Source organism: Pinus tabuliformis, chromosome 7 (assembly GCF_031772625.1).
Source record: "Pinus tabuliformis cultivar Carrire ecotype Pingquan chromosome 7, CPIR1, whole genome shotgun sequence".
Lineage (NCBI taxonomy): Eukaryota > Viridiplantae > Streptophyta > Pinopsida > Pinales > Pinaceae > Pinus > Pinus tabuliformis.
The window spans coordinates 359184980-359203370 of NC_142293.1; the positions used below are offsets into that span (position 1 = coordinate 359184980).

At 38.3% G+C, this 18391-nt stretch overlaps 1 protein-coding gene across 1 annotated transcript in view; it reads right to left on the minus strand.

Annotated features, from left to right (window-relative positions):
- LOC149247434 (uncharacterized) overlaps nucleotides 1-18183 on the minus strand; it is a gene marked incomplete at its 3' end in the record, with an annotated part of 38767 nt that extends 20584 nt beyond the window's left edge. The window contains exons 1-4 of the mRNA XM_089444252.1: nucleotides 17858-18183; nucleotides 16608-16962; nucleotides 16252-16504; nucleotides 15852-15896 (exon numbers count right to left, since the gene is read on the minus strand). Coding sequence (XP_089300378.1) covers nucleotides 15852-15896; nucleotides 16252-16504; nucleotides 16608-16889 — 580 coding nt within the window. The remainder of the gene's footprint in view (nucleotides 1-15851; nucleotides 15897-16251; nucleotides 16505-16607; nucleotides 16963-17857) is intronic.
- Nucleotides 18184-18391: the final 208 nt, after the last annotated feature.

An 18391-nucleotide genomic window follows, 5' to 3' on the forward strand; every position in this document is an offset into this window, starting at 1 on the left:
CAGTGTTATGCAAAGAGGGTCCCATATAAAAGCTAGAAGATTTTTATTTGGGCTTCAGACATATTCGGGCCTCTAAGAAGTGTGCATCCTTTTCCACCCTCAAATTCCCCCAATCCCTAGATATGGATTAGCTTGGGGTTTAAACTGGTCCAAGAGAAATCCAGGTCTACGCAAAGGTGCGACCCTTGCCAACCCCTGGAATCTCGAATCCCAAGTATGAACAACACTTAGAAGGGGAAATTATGGCTTCCACGAGTGATGACACCCCCAGATGCAATTCCACTTAGAAAGAAATTTGGCCCTGAGCCATTAAAAAAGCGACTTCTCCTTTGCGAGCTTTAGACCTCTAGATTTACGAATTTAGTCAGTGCTCTAAAGAAAAGGGGAAATACAGAAAATTCCTAAGGTGTATTATAACCCAAAAGCAAAGACTTCTTAAAAACGTAGTTTGTACCTGGATTCGACCCCTTAGTAGATCACTCAAACCTACAACCTACCTACAAGTAGTTGTACTATTGATTTAGAAGCATGTATTTATCAATAAAAGAAGAAATGAAAACCTTCTAAAAAACAACATAAGTCCTCTAAGCAACTGGACTATTACAATTCCCAGCCATAACAGTCAGGTGAATGAGCATAAATACACCATTTATCATATTAACCATGAACAAGTTAGTTGATAGCATAGTCTAAACATTCATTAAATTCACAACATACAAGATAACATGTCAATCATGAGCATAGCAGTGATCTTCATCATTTGAGCATTCATTAATATTTAGGAGTATACAAGAGCTCATTCAGATACATGCAGTTCATGGAACATTGAAATTCATCACTCAATATATCAATGAATTTGACTTATCTAAATGCGTAAAGATGTTTGGAAATTGGAAATTCCAAAAAACTACTTCTAGAACAAAAATAATAAGATCATAAGGGACTTAAACTCTCCAGCCAACCATAGATCAACTACACTACAACTTTCTTGCAACTAACCACCCTTGATCCGGATCCAAGATCTAAGGGGAATCTTACTTAAGGGAAAATTCACACCAAGCTTGGTAGTCTCTCAAGAGATGGAATCCACTGTCTAGGTGGTTTCTCAACTACCCTCTGGCAGTAAACACCATAGTGGCTCACTTACTTATCTAAGTCTAATCACATGACATTACCCAAAGTCTAGATGGGGCATTGCTCAATCCAAGGGGTTGAATCCACTCTGGGTGATCTCCCAATTTTCTTTTCATACCATAAACCAAAGGGGTCTACAGTCCATTGTCTAAGTGGTTAGAAAATCTCTCCAGCAAGCACCACAATGACTCAGATTTCCTTGTCCAGGTGGATAATATCCATACAACAAACACCAAAGTGTTTAAGTCATCCACTAAGCCTCCCACTAAAAAGTCAGGTTTGTACATACTCCAATGACCTCATGACACCAATAGAGGGGCTAACATCCTAAATTCAGAGCATAGGGATCATCGACAACTCCATCATTGTTGCTTGAACTCCACGCTCAGCGTCCAAGGGAAATATTTCTCTCGTTGTGTCCCCTTTTCACCATCACTCCTTTTTCCTCTTTGTTTTCCTTCTTTATTATCTTTTACTTGCATCTCTTCATATGTGTGTGTGAATGCAAAGCTTTTGACTCTTTTCCATTTTTTTAGTGAACAAGAAGGCTATTGTCATGCCCCCCCCCCCCCCCCCCCCATCTAATCATGTATGTTGTCATTGTTCAAGTAGTGGCTTGGTTGGTTATGCCACCTCCTCCATCTTCAAGGGTGAGGGTTTCATCCTCCATGTCTCGACTATCCCACTTCTACATTCTCCCTCAAACTTGGATACGTGGGTCCCTCCCTTCAAGCCAACATTTCATATTTGTATTATTTTCAAGAAAATAATTTGATACTTAAATTGTTTATAAGATTTGTCCCATCTAGTTATGGCTTCCACACTGGCTTTCAAAATTGTGATCACATATACAAAAATAAGGGTAAAAAGGCAGGTATGTTACATCCATGACATGCAAAAGCAGGTAAGGGAGAATCATGAGAATGGAATCACACATGGTGAGAGCCTATTGAACTAAGTTTAGTGTTGCAAATTCTTATTGATTAGATACAACATATATCTAATATGTCATATATAATATCAATAAATGGATTCATGTTTGAAGGATAGGAGGGGATAAAATTGAATGATAATAACATGATGAAGATGCAGATTATGGGATGGTAGATATGATTATATTGTCTAGTTTGTCTTGTTGGAGAATGCAGAAATGAAAACACTTGTGTAGGGTGACCTAGTGAACTACATCATGACCTAAGATGAAGCAACCAATGAGAAAAAGAAAAAATGTTAGCCCTCCTTTGTGAGTGTATAGCTATTATGGTGGCCATCATATTAGTGATAACTATAGGGCTTTCCTAAGAGTAGGATCAAGGAATTAAGTGGAGTAACATTGTACGTGATGGTGCCTTTAAAGTGAGTTCTAATGGAAAAAGTAAGGCAACATGTTTGAAATACCAACAATTGACAATTGTGCAGTTGCATTGTCATAGCCAAGACCATATGGTGTAGCATGAACAATGATAAATAATGATAAGTATTTTCTCAAGGAAAAGAAATGATGTTCGTATGCTTATTATTATCCAAATTGAGGCCAACAATGTGATCCTTAACCTAGAAGTTATAGGTAAACTACAATTCACAGTCCATAGGGCAATAATCATGTGCCATGAGGACTAAGATTAGCTCTAATTTAGTGGTTTGATCCACATCAATCATAGCCATTGATTTTATCCATATCAATCATACATGTGCATTAAGCATAGAAGAGGAAGCATTTTATGGTTCAAAAAAAAATATTATCACAAGTTTGTGATGTTATAATATTCAACAATTAGCTATAAGTTAGTGGTTCTTCTATGTATTTTGCAATGTTGTCATGAGCATTGGGGAAAATAGGGTGAGCCTTTGGCAAAGAGTGTGTATGTGGTGAGTATTTATAAACGAGTGGATCTACCTAAAGAGAAAGGTTTCTAGCCTAACTTGCATTATATTGCATGAGCTTGTTAAAAGACAATGAATATTAGAGCTAGTAACCATAGCCACTTCATTACATATACAAGGCAACAATCTAGAGTTAAAATTAATAATTATTTATTATGCATTTGAGATGGAAAGCCAAACTCGAAGTCAAGAAAAGAGCTCAATGTAGTGTTACATTTCTAGCTTGAAAATTGTTTATGTTGTAGCTAGTGTGCCCATAACCCTTCATAATAACAATGGATAAAATTTCTCTTCTAGAGCTACACAAAATATATGCCAAAAGATGATTGGTCTAGAGCTAGTGGGTGTGAGTGCATCATCATCTAATTCTATGTAGAAAGAAGACTTCCCTTTTTCGTTAAGCTTTCTACCACCAATACGCACCAACATGTTTTGTTAGGGTCCTACCCTAACCTCCCTACTTTAGGCTACATAGGAGTTATTTAATTGTTGTATGAAGCCATCATCTTTCAAAAAGGCCAGTTTGATACTAGTGGATAGTTATTCGGTGTAAAAAAATCCACTTTACAAGTCCCACTTTGTAGTTGGCACCCATTAGTAATGGGACCACAACTAGTTAGAATTTTTCTATGGAAAAGCTTTTCAAAGAGATGAGAGAGTTTGGAATTTTCATCTTGTGTTGTGTATTTGGAGATTTACTCAATGAAATTATCCCCACCTTAAGAGGCAATTAAACATTGTATTCTTCATACTATCAATATAAAAGAGCATATTTTCATATTTTATCTTATTGATTCTTAATTGCAAATGCAATGATATTATACTCTATATACCCAGTTGTGTTTGAATTTCAAGGGTTAATGAAGACTACAAGACATATAAGAGCTCTTTCCTACCAACATGCCTTGAATTTAGTAGAAAAAAATGTTTTTCAAGCTAGATATGTGTTCTAGCATATTTAATTAATACAATGATTTGTCATTCAATAAGAAAAGCCACAATTGGATAAGAATACACATAGAATCACATTGTTGGAGGCCCTTATAACCCATGTTGATACCCCTTTGAGTAGTATTGCATTAGATGGAACCTATATATATAATCTCACTTCCACATAACTTCATTCATATAAAAAAACCCCTAGGTAGACCTAAAACCAACCCTAGATAAACCAATCATATATCTTGTTGCTATAGTACACTAAGGAAAACACTTTGGTGATCATTATCTAGTACCTAGGTTGTAAGTTCTTATTGATAAGGGAAGAATCAAGACCCCTTAGTGTACTAATATATTGGGCCAAATACCACTTTTGAGCCACAAGTATTTCAAAGAGCCATAGCATCTGACACTCCTCTATCTCTTGGACCCTACAAACCTAGGGGAAAAAAAGGTTTAGGTATTCTCAGCACCATTATAGGAGACCTATTTCAAAATATTTATTCCATTGTGTTTATCATGGGGGTATACCTCTTAAATAATATTTTGTTAGGTGGGCTTGACAATATAGTGATTCAAGATATATGTAAAAGGACTCCTTTCAAGCTATTGGTTGTGATGAGATAAGTGGAGGATAACACACCCACAAAATCTTTCGTAGTCCCATGGTTCAAGCTCACATGGCCAACTCAAAGAATCAACAATAAGCCCCACCATCTCAGAATGAATAATAGACACAATAGGCTCAGTGCTTACAACTAGAAGACAAGTGGCTAACTTTGCATCTACACTTTATAAAAGAAAAATGGCACAACAAATAGGTACCATAAAAATATGTGGTGACCATTTGAATATAAATGTAGGAGATCCAAACATTGATCCAATCACAGAGGAATTTACTATCCCTAAAGTATTGGTCACAACCAAAGACAAATTTACTACCCCTGAAATATTGGTCACAAGCATGTTTTAGGATAATCACCACTCACACTTTAAGGATCACAATTCATGGCATCATTTTCCAAAAGTTGAGATGAGAAAATTTTATGGGTTGAATCTCTAAGGGTGTGTACCCAAATGGAACATTATTTATCTCTCCATGACATCATTGATGACCTATAAAAGCTAAATGTGGGGGTCTTATATTTGGATGTTGTATGTTGGTAGCGATAGCAATGGTAAAGGAAGGCTTATAAAGATTGCATTGCTTGGACCCATTTTGTGCAAGTATGTTATGCATGTTATCAATGTGACACTCACCATTTGGGACACCTAACAAAATTACACTAGGAAAGCACAATTATGGAACATATTACTGCCTTAAAGAAATTGGAAATCCACTCATATACCTAATCTAATTTACATTTTACAAAAAAATTCATTCTCAATTTCAAAGGTCCAAGTAAGGCACATGTCATGATACAATTCCCACAAACATTGTTAATTTATCATATGTTCTATGCTTAGAGCAGTTTACTTCAATTTCTTCTTATTAGCCATTATTTAGCAATCACATTAACATACATTAAAATGCAGATAGAACATTAATAGATCAATAGAAACCAAGCCAAGATAAGAGACACCAGATGTGGTGGCTAGCTAGGGACAAACCCCAATGTGGGGAAACCCTTTGATAAATCCTTTTTTAATCTTAAATAGTTCAACAAGAGAAATAGTAAAAATACATAAATCCGTAATTTTATGACAACATTAGCAAACCCTAACTAGCAAAGTCAAATCTGATCAAACAAGATGAAATTGACCTCCAACATGCTTGGTCAATTTCCCAATAATCTAGGCCTCTAGTAGCAGGAAGAGGCAACCCATAAACAATTCGAAAAACACAGTCAAACTGCAGTGAACCTGTTGCCACAAACTAGGTCAGTCAACGTTGGTCAAACCAGAGGTCAAATTGTCGCAGTTTGTGTGCCAAAAATTATGGCCTGCTTAGGAGAGGTAGCCACACCAAACCGCACTCCTAGAAAGTAAATGCTTGGTCAACGTTGGTAAAAACGTCTTGCTGCAACTTCTGCATCCTTCTTTCTGTGTCTTCCTACGTCCTCTTTCCTTGCCCTTCTGTGTCCTCCTCCTTCCCACATGTGAGCTTCTCTTCCTTGTGTGTAAACCCAATCAGCTAAGGAGAGAAGAATGTGAGAGAGATGAGATGATTGAATAATGCCTCAACCTCACTTGTATTTATATGAAATGCTGAGCATGTGTGCCACACATTTAGCTACTGGCCGACATTGACAATTTGTCAAGTAAATACAAATAAATTCATATCTCCATAAATACTTGTCAGAATCGGATGATTGTTAGATCAATCCTACACCTCTCAACGAGAGGAATTAAGGAAAAATATCAACTGCCATAAATAAGATGACCCACATGGAGTTTGGCCCTAGCTTCCAATTTTAACACTCCCTCTCAACTAGGGAGAATTCCATCTGCTAATCTGTCTGACCATCGGTACTATCTCAGCCATCAAATGCACTGCCCTACACTACTTGGATCTGCTTTGTTGTGTTCTGCTCTGCTTTGCTGACATATGAAGAAGAAGAAACGGTCGAGGATGTATCATACCATCCTCCACTGACCCGAAGTCAGTCCCAGAGAGTGCATCATACCACTCTCACTGATCCCAGATCAATGGAGGTCATCCTAGCATAGGGAGTACAATAGATACAATGATGTGTCCATCGATAGTACTACTGTGGTGCCTAACCCCATTTCCTTACTCATTGATCAGATGAGAGGTACTTCCCATGAGTCCTAGACTGCATGGGTAGGATGCCTCAACAGGAGAACTTATAATTTTGTCCATAAGTCGCCACAGGGTATCACAAGGGAAGGTTGAGCCTTTCACCCTATACATAGTTCACCACTAGGGGAGGATTAGTCGCCCTGTGGTCGCATGTCGCTCCAAGAAGTACCCTAAGCCCCTCGAAGCTCCCAGAGCTCAATGTATGCATCATACACGAACCTCATAAGAGGGTCTCTCAACGACACCAAGTCGTTCTCAGAAAGTCAGGAATTTGACCTTTCCCAGGGGCTTCGTTAAAATTTTGGTGACCTACTCATCTGTATCGATATGTTGGAGCCTTATTGCTCCCCGCTGCACCATATCCCAGATATAGTGGTACCTAATATCGATATGCTTGGAGCGATCATGAAATACGAGATTCTCTGATAAACGAATCCCACTCTAGTTGTCACATGGGATCACGGTAATATCCAATGTAAATCCAAACAGCTCACTGAGGAGCTTCCGCAACCAGACAACCTCATAAGAGTCCATACTTGCAACAATGTACTTTGCCTCAGCGGTGCTCAAAGCCATTGACTTCTGCTTCCTGCTCATCTAGGATATCGAGGTAGATCCCAAAGAGAAACAGCACCCGAAAGTGCTCTTTTGGTCCACCACACTGCCTTCCCAATCAACATCAGTATATCCATGTAGTCTCACATCTCTGGCAGTGTATCTCAACCCATGAGTGATTGTGCCACGAAGGTATCTCAATAGATTCTTGGCACCACCAATCCAAAGTGTGTGGTGAGGCTCAACCATATGTTGACTTAACGTGTTGACTACAAAACATATACTCGGACGATATTCACCAAGAACATGAATGCTCCAATGAGTTGACGATACTCAGTAGCATTTTGCAAAACAGGTCTGACAGCACTACCGCTTAACTTCTTGAAATCGAGCTCCGTCGGTGTAGTCACAGGCTTGCAGTCCACCATATCGAATCTCTCCAATATCTTCACCACATATTTTCCTTGAGATAGAAAAATCTCCCCTGGCTTCTGCCAGACTTCTAGTCCTAGGAAATAGTGCATCAGCCCCATGTCCTTCATCTCAAACTCAAATGCCAACACCCTCTTACATTTGTGAATGAGAGGGTCTGCACCTGTCAGAAAGAGGTCATCAACATACAACACCAGTATGAGAGGTTTGTCATCTTCAACCTTAACGTAAAGGTTAGGGTCGCTTCACTCCTAGTGAATCCCAGCTTCAACAAGTAGCTATCGATCCTCTCATACCAAGCTCTTGGTGCTTGCTTCAGCCCACAGAGGGCTTTTTTCAACCTAAACACATGAGATTCCCAATCATGAATCTCAAATCCTTTGGGTTGTTCCACATAGACTTCCTCTTTGATCGAACCATGCAAGAACGCAGTCTTGACATCCATCTGATGTAGGTTCCATCCATATGAAGCAACAAGGGCTATGATCGAGTGGATGGTGGTGTATCGAGCAACAGGTGCAAATATCTTGTCATAGTCTATACATTCCTTCTTAGAGAAGCCACGAGCGACAAAACGAACCTTGTACTTTTCAACACTTCCATCAACTCCATGCTTTATCTTGTAAATCCATTTCGAAGTGACAACAGTTTTGTCTTGGGGTGGGGACCACATCCCAAACATCATTCTTCATGATGGACTCATATTCCTTAGTAATAACATCCTTCCATACTTTGTGCTTCACATATTTTGCAAATTATGAGGGCTCATTTTGAATGATCATGCTCATAATGGTTAAGTATCCATGATACCTGGTCGGCTTCTTACTTTCCCGGAAAGTCCCTCTGGGTGCAATGTGTCCTTCAGCATCATCAAGTGCCCCCCTAAGCCATGAGGGACTCCTCCTAGAAGAGGAGGGCTCTTGTGGAGGGGATCAATAGGTTCCATGGGTTATCCACTTTGGGCATCGTTTCATCTTGCTTTTCCTATGGTTTGCTGGTGGCAACTTCTCCAGATTTCCTAGTATAAGAAGATTTTCAACATTGCTAAGAGCCATATCTTCGTCAAAGGTGACATCATGGCTAATCTCAACTTCCCTTTGACCAACCACATATATTCTATAGCCCTTAGTATTTTCACTATAGCCCACGAAGATTCCCTTCTTTCCAAATGCACCCAATTTATTTATTTTCTCTTTCAGCACATGAAAATAAACAGGACTTCCAAAAATTCTAAAATGACATACATCAGGTTTCTTACCAATGAACATCTCTTCGGGGGTCTTGGAATCCAATTCTTTATGAGGGCATCTATTTTGAACATATACGGCGATATTTGTAGCTTCGCCCATAAAAACTTCGGAAGCCTTTCATCATGGAGCATGGAATGAACAACTTCCATAATCGTATGATTCTTCCTTTTTGCCACACCATTTTGCTCAGGAGTGTATGGTGTTGTGGTCTCCCTCTTAATGCCAGCTTCCTTACAAAAGTCATGGAACTTATTGGATTCAAATGCGGTCCCATTATTAGTCCTTAAGTTCTCGATCTTCTTCTCAGTTTGATTCTCGATCAAGGCTTTGAAGTGACGGAACCAGGAGAACACTTCATCCTTATTTTTCAAGAAGTATATCCAAGTCTTGCATTAATAATCATCTGTAAAAGTGAGGTAATATAAATATCCTCCCAAGGAGTTCACAGGAATCATACCAGATATGTTGGAGTGAACCAACTACAATATATCGAAGGTCTTGCTATGGCTTGAGGGGAATGGTCCCCTTTTGAGCTTTCCTTCGACACATCCCATACATACACCTTCTTGCTCTACTTTAAACTCAGGCATCCCTATAACCATTTGTCTCACATCAGGTAGAGCTTTATAATGAATGTGAGCAAACCTCTGGTGCCATAGTTCAGACTAAAGAGATGTGTCACAAGGCATGATGCCCAGCGAACTTCCTCTGACTTGATATAAAGAGTCAACTCGAAACCCAAGGGTGAAAGCATCTTTAAAATTATTTTTCCATACACGTACCTTGCCATCGATGAAGGCCACCTTGTAGCCTTTGTCTTCCATTGCCTAAATGGACACCGAGTTCTTCTTGAGATCATGTACATATAGGACTTCTTGCAAGTGAATTGTGTTACCCTGATTCAATTGAAGAGAAACATTCCCTATGCCTTTCACGGGATATTTGGAGTTGTCTCCAAGAATAATTTCCAAGTTGGTCTCCTTCTCTATTAGATTAGAGAGAGTTTCTTTGTAACCAGTGAAGTTCCTTGAGACACCACTATCAATAAGCCAATTGCCCAACGAGTCCAGAGGAGAAGTAGTAGAGAGGGCCGATATCAGATAATATTCATCTTGTTTATTATTAACAATGTTAGATTCATACATGGAGTTTCTTGCCTTCTTGGAGGGTTGACAACCTCCTTGATTTCTGGCATTCCTCTTTACTTTGCCATTGAACCTGCCCTTCCTTTGATTGTTGTTGGAATTTCCTTAGGAGTGATTTTAATCATCGTCATGAGATTTGTCCTTTCTATCAGGGAACTCCCTCACATAGTGACCAATTTTGTTGCAAATGTAACATCTACCTTTCCTTCCACCTTTCGGTCCGACCTTTCCCTTAGATTCCCCCCCCCGGAATTATTTCTCATTTTAGCATGAAAGGAGAATGCAGCGGGATTGCCTCTAAGTGTAGGCATTTCCTGCTCATCCATCCTTGTTTCTTCTTTAATGTATCTCGCCATCAATTCCTCAAATCCTGGGATTACATTATTGTTGAGAAGAATCGTTCTGAGTATATACCATTCAGATGGGAGCCCTCCAAGAGTAGTGATGGTCAGTTCCCTATCAGGAATGATTTCCCCAATTGATAGGAGATCATTCTTTATCTCGGTGATCCTTAAGAATTAGGCTTGCATACTCTCATCTTTTCCATTCTTAATTTCCTTCAGCTTATTCTTAAGGAACAAAACTTGATTTGCATCATTAAATTTAAATAAGCTTACCAGTCTTTCGTATATTTCCTTGGAGGTGGTCAGCTCGAAAACATAGGCCACAAAGCGCTTGTCGATAGAGTCCTGGATGATCTTCTTTGCTTTGACTTCTCCCCTGGTCCACTTGTTCCTTGTAGCAACAAATGCATTTGATGGAGGCTCAATGATTCTGCCTCTCACATGGTCCAACCCTTCTTGCTCTTCCAATGTCAGATCGAGAGGCATCTTCCATTCGTGATAGTTGGACTTCTCACAGAGCTTGTCTTTGACGGGGAAGTGTGATGAGGACCCCATGAAGTCTTTAGGATTGCTTCAATAGCCTTCGGTGATTGCTCGTGCTCTTGCTCTTGTTTGGGCTTTGTCTTCACCTCCGCTCTGATACCATGTTAATTTATGGTATGTTCTATGCTTAGAGCAATTTACTTCAATTTCTTCTTATTAGCCATTGTTTAGCAATCACATTAACATATAGTAAAATGCAAATAAAACATTAATAGATCGATAGAAAATAAGCCAAGACAAGGGACACCAGAGTGGCGGCTAGCCAAGGACAAACCACAATGTGGGGAAACCCTTTGATCAATTCTTCTTTAATCTTCAATAGTTCAGCATAGAGAAATAATACAAATACGTAAATATGTAATTTTATGACAACAACAATAAACCCTAACCAACAAAGTCAAATCTGGTCAAAGAAGATGAAATTGACCTCCCATATGCTTGGTCAATTTCCTAGTCATCTAGGCCTCTAACAGCAAGAAGAGGTAACCCATAAAAAATCCGAAAAACACAGTCAAACTGCAATCAACTGAAGTCAACCTACTGCCACAAACTAGGGCAGTCAACGCTGGTCAAACCAGAGGTCAGATTGCCTCGGTTTGCATGCCAAAAACTACGGCCTACCTAGGAGAGCCAACCACACCAAAACCGCACTCTTGAAAAGTCAACGCTTGGTCAACGCTGGTCAAAATGTCTTGTTGCAGCTTCTGTGTCCTTCTTTCTACATCTTCCTGCGTCCTCCTTCCTTGCCCTTCTGTGTCCTCCTCCTTCCCACATGTGAGCTTCTCTTCCTTGTGTGTAAACCCAATCAGCTAAGGAGAGAAGAATGTGTGAGAGGTGAGATGATTGAATAATGCCTCAACCTCACTTGTATTTATATGAAATGCTAAGCATGTGTGCCACACATTTAACTGTTGGCTGACCTAGACAATTTGTCAAGTAAATACAAATAAATTCACATCTCCATAGATACTTGTCAGAATCATATAATCGTTAAATCAATCCTACACCTCTTGATAAGAAGAATCAAGGAAAAATATCAGCTGCCATAAATATGATGACCCACATGGAGTTTGGCCCTATTTTCCAATTTTAACAAACATGGTTGGAAGCTTATGATAGAGATAATGATTTTGATATAGTGATCAATGCAAAATATAGAAAACATTTATTTGTAACTCGCCCTAAGCCCCTTATGATAACTACCCCTAACTCATCCAACTCACAACTAGTTTGCATCCACAAGTTATCTCCAAAGAGAAATACATCCATCTTTTCTATAATTGTGATGAGTGATATTTAAAGGGGCACGAATGTAAGAATAGAAATTACTACAAATGTATGTATCTCCACATCACTACTTAGAGGACATTCTTATTGAAGATATATTTATGAACAAGCTTTTGAAGACACCAAGGAAGATGGAGCCCCTTTACAAACACCTTCCGAGGAACCCCAAATTTCTGTGTGCCCTATCAAGTTTCTCAAACCACAAACCTTGAAATTAATTGGCCACTTCAAGCACCACAAAGTGATTGTGTTAATTGACAATGGAAAGTTGAAACACGCAATTTTATTCATTGGAGGGTGGTACAAGACACCCATTATTATGTACATCCCATATCTAATTTTCAAATTATGATTTCTAATGGTGACATGATGAAATGCAGGGGCAGATGCGAAATTGAAAAACTACAAATGTCTCAAAAATCACATGTTTTCTATTGAAATGGAAAAAATTGATAGTTCCTCTGGAAGAATGGTTATGCACTTTACAACCAAGCACCATGGATTCCAAAACTTTAAACATGAGCTTCACAACAAGTGCTAAAACATACCCTCAAGGCTTACATTAGGTTCCCTCAACCTCTAATCATATGAAGAAGTTATTAAATAAAGGCCACTTGGTTGTTATTACACAATTTGATGCCATATAGGAAGTTGACACCACACCACCAAAGATTCACCCTAATTTGCAATTAGTTCTCTCTAACAATCAACAAGTCTTTGAAAAGCCACAAGATTTACCACCTTCGCATGGAAGGTATGACCATAGGATTCCCCTCATTCCAAAAAGTTAGTCAACCACCCAATGTGTGTCCATATAGGCTCCCTTTTGCACATAAAACTGAAATTAGAAGTATCATTAAGGAATTGTTGGAGTCATCCCAATACTAGCCCTTATTGATCACCAATGATCATGAATTTAAAGCAGATATTTGGCTTTTGTGTCCTAAAGTTTGGGCTCTAAATAAGTTATGATCAAGGACAAATTCCTTAACCCAATTATTGATGACATATTGGATGAACTTCATGCAACCAATTTTTTCACCAAACTTTACCTTTGTTCTAAAAACCACTAGATAAAGATGAAAGAGGAAGACATCCCTTAGATCACTTTTCATACATATGACATTCATTATGAGTTTTTATGATGCAAGTTTGGTTTTTGTAATTCCTTATCAACCTTCTAGAGCCTCATAAACAACATCTTTCAACCATTCCTCTACGTTTTTTTTCTAGGATTCTTGTGTGAGGATTCTTTAATGATATTTTGATCTATGGCAAAATATCAATATGCCACATTAAGAACGTTGATAATCCTTGAAACTCCTATAGGACCACCAATAATCTATAAAACACTTCAAATGTTCTTTTAGTACTTCAAAGGTTGAATATTTGGTTGACATTGTAAGCCATGAGAGAGTATGACTTGATTTCGCAACTATGAATGGTTGGCCCTATCCCAAAGCCCTAAAGTGCTTGAATATATCCTGAGGATAGGATACTACCACACATTTGTGAAAAAATATGTAAAAATTGTAACTCCCTTAGCCTCATGGCTCAAAAAGATTGTCTCTTTTTGGAATGCCTTATCTTGGCAATTTGAGGAGGATGGATACCTTTTCACCTTATCTTTACTTTTTATTAGTTGGCTTGACGAAGCCCATCAAGAATGTTTACCAACGAAAGTATGCTTCAACTCATCCATGAGCATAAGGAAGATCCCAAGGGGTATACATGGTAGCTAGATACATTGCTAAAAGGGTTGCATTGTTATAGTAAAGAATACTTCCTTGAAACAAACAATCTTAGAGGAAGCTCCTTCATCACCTACAACAAGTCACTCTAGATTTCATAAACATATGTACTAATTAACACCCGTTCTTTTGGGAAGGGATGAAAACTGACATGTGGCCACATTTGACACGTGCAAATGAAAGAAAGAGAAGATGGTAAAGATACCAAGGACATTGCATCGACTACTAATCCCAATAGGTAGATGGGTTAACATCATTATGGATTTTATAATGGGACTTCCAAGGGTAGGAAACAATCTCCTCATATTCAACCTTAAGGACAACACTAATTTGAAAGGCAAGGGTATGTCAAGGTTCAACCTACCCTCCCTACTTCAAGCTACATAGGAGTTCCTTAATTGTTGTATGCAAATCATCATTTATCATCTTTGAATAAAGCCCATTGAATAGTAGTGGATGGTTATTCAATGTAAAGATAAAGCCCATTGAATAGTAGTGGATGGTTATTCATTGTAAAGATAAAGCCCATTGAATAGTAGTGGATGGTTATTCAATGTAGAAGGATCCATAAGATCCACTATGTAGTTGTTAACCATTAGTGTTGCTATGGAAAAGTTATTTAAAGAGATACAACACTGTGGAATTTTTTTAGTATTGTGTCTTTGCAGCTCTCCTTGTGTATCTAGAGCTCTCCTCCTCACTCGAAGCAGCTTGTCCTCTTAAGAGTCATGTAAACATGTATTCTTCTTTGCATTATATATGTACAAGGGCCTCTTTACATATTTCATTTTATTGTCTCTTGTTTGTGGTCACTGCTATTTAATTCTCTGTATATCTGGTTTTGTCTCAATTCTCAAGGGTTCAGGAACACCGCATGGGGTCAATGTTTAATATGGTATATTGCTTTTCATTTCACAAAGTAGCACTACCCCTTGTATAAAATTTGGGCTAAGGGACCGGATTCTAGCGTGAGATACGCTATAGATTCTTATAGGGGAGGGAATAAATCCCTGGTTCCTGGGTTAAGAAATCCTATAAATGGAGCAGATCCCTATTGATTGGTTATAAAGGGAGTAAATCACCATTGACCCATGTAGAGGGAGCCATTGCTTGTTTGTGAAAGGCTGCGGAAGCCTGTAGGATACTTTTTTCTTCTTGATTGGCTACGGAAGCCTAAGGCATACCGGTTTGATACAATATGATACAGCACTAATGGGATGCGCGCCAAAAACAAAAATAACACAAAAAATAAGACTACTCAGGAATGTGTTGAAGACAGACACATTCTATTCCATTAATTCTTCTTTGAGAGACAAACGCGATCACAGGAAGATGGCTCTACCCATACTTGTCCATGAGTGCGTGATGGCTGGATTCGTCTGTCAGTCGTCCCTTTTTTGTTGGTGACTTTAACTGCCCACAAGATACATTTTTTTGTTTGTGACTTTAACTGCCCAGAAGATACATTACGAGCACAAAAACATATAGTTTTTGTTTGTGACTTTAACTGCCCACAAGATACATTACGAGCACGAAAAACATATAGTAGCTGGTTACAGTTTAGTCTATTAGTGACTTATCTGAAAAAAGCTGGAAATCAATCAGACGAATAAAGTTCGCTAATCTAACTTAATGTATTAAACATATCTAACTCAATTTATTAAACGTAAAGCTGGAAATCAATCAGACGAATAAAGTTCGCTAATCTAACTTAATGTATTAAACATATCTAACTCAATTTATTAAACGTATATGCCAGCTGAAAAGACAAGAAGGTTAGATTGGCATGAGTACAAGAAAAGAGATAGGGGGAGATGAATTACCAGTATCTATGGATGTTCCAAAAGTTATAGTAGGGGTAGTAAAACCTAGGGCATGATAACATATCAAAGGTCAAAAGCCTATCCCATTTCCTATCTAGAACTAATTATAGCTATGCCTAAATACAGCTTGAAACTTCTTTACGCAACTAAAGTTCAGTGCTCGCCAAGAAAAAAAATGCTCAAATCTTGTCCAAGAAACAAGCATCATTTTTTAAACTTGAAAATCTTATCAAGATACTCCTAAATACTAATATATATTGACACGCAGCATCTACACATGTAAGAAGTACCAAGCCTCATCTGGAGCCAAAAAAAAAGTTATTTAAAATTGCAGCAAACACAAGAATATCTTACACATTGATAAGAACAGATCCCACGTTCATTAGATTTGAGACCATACCTGAAGCAGGACGTTGTTGCTTTGATTTCGTTAGAGCTTTCACATGTTCCAATTCTGGCTCTCTTTGGGGAGGAGCATTTAAATCAGGAGTTCTAAAAATCAGTGAATTTGTTGACGGTGGAGCAGTAGATGCTTCATCTTTGACACTTCCCAGCAACTTAGACTTCGGCTTGGGCTTCTTGCCAGATTCTAGGTACGATTTAACTTCCCGCTTAGATCGGAATCGATAGCCGGTAGCTTCTTCGACATAATACTACAGAAAACAACCTTTTAATTGGTGTAAATTAAAATAAGACATTTTTTTATCCATTATAAGCTAGGTTTTCTTACAAAGGCATCACAACCCTAAAATATACCTTATCACTTGATCCTGCTGTCGCGCCAGATTCTCGGTATCTTATCTCCGTTATCCATCCTTTAGGAAACCAGTCGGGGGTCTCAGCTTCAGCAGTTTTCTTTTTACTCCTCACCTGCTTCCTGATGGAGGCTACTTCGTTACCTTGCGCTGGAATCGTAGTACCGGCCTCCATTTCTGCATGGGATGGAATCTGCTCAAGCTTTATAGAAGTTTTGTTTTCCATTTCAAAGGCCTGAAACGGGGAACAGCCGGGCGATTTTTTTTCAGTTGTTTCGGACATTTCAAAAGACGGATACTCCAACAGATAAATTTGAGGGGAACGGCCGAGTACAAGAGTCAAAACTCCTTGAAATCTGCACAGAAAAATAATTAAATGACTTAACCTGCGATACAAGAAAAGAAATATATGAGCTATTTAAATGAACCTATTTTCGGCGAGCATATGAACGTCCTGTGACTGAAATTCGAGAATTTACAAAATAATAAATTTATACATTTCGTTGTAAAATTATTTGCTTTCACTCGTTCAAAGAATTTTGTATACTGAACATACAATATTTAGAATTTCGTTAGGACATCAGAAATCTGGAATAGATTCTGAGCGACATTTTATCAAGATCTTTAGACTTTTAACTTTTAAGCGAGAGCCTTCTACCAGATGAACTATATTTCATTGCCTCACTTTCTATTACTTCGTCATTTTAAAAAATACATACCCCGAGCATACTTTAACATTTTTTCTAAATGCATTTCTATGGAGATTTAAATGATCCACATCTGCCAGATTTTGATTATTTAATGGATTCTCAATGCATTGCCCGGGCATAATTTAAATTTCCTGGTATTGAGACATTCCGTACTTTAAACAAAATCGTGCCAAATAAAACGCCTGAGGAAATAATAATTTTTAAACAAATATTGCCTTTGTTAAAAGGATAAAGTTTCAAACAGAGATTGCCCTCTATTAAGAAATATTTGAAGCAAATCTCAATCTTGGAACAAAAACCATAAAAGAAACCAGTATACTGTGCACATTTGAACCAAATGACACCGATCTAATCAAACTGAGGTAAAACTCCCTAAAACTTGAAATTTCATGGTAGGGCGAAAAATCCTGAACCAAATTTTTCCAGCAGCTTTTCCAAAGTCCGATTCCAGTCCAATATTTAGCCAAAACTTCAAGAAATACTCGGAAAGGAAGAAGATGGAAAACTGCAACAAAAACAGGCACAGAAATTTGATTCTTACATTGTGCTTTCAGCAAATCTTGAGTCCGACCGAAACAAAGTTCCCTGTGGCGTAGAAAACACACTCCCAATCTTGTTTTTCTTCCTGTTCCGACAGCAGCCGTTTGATGGGTTAGCGCCTTTGTTCAAAAGGTTCAACGTAGCACCTCGTCTCGTTTGATGTGATGAAGCATCGCGACTGTCCAGAAGGTTCCGCTTTCGATTCCTGATGACTCGTCGCTCCCACGCCCTACCTCTCCACTTTTAACACCTCTTCTAATTGTTTTCGCTACGTGGAACGCAGCAAGCAATCGAACCCTCCCCGTCTCGGATTTAAATAGACACCGTCGTTTATTATTAAAAAATAATAATATATTGCAACTTCGATTACTGTAAAAAGGATGCCTGCCATTACCCTGTCATGTCGTGAGCGATCGCTCCACAATCAAATATACTAATGAGAAAACTATAATTCATTGCGTGACAAATTAGTCAAAATTTCCTTATATGTTCTAACTTTATGAGGGTTGTCTTTAAAATTTATATTTACATTTAA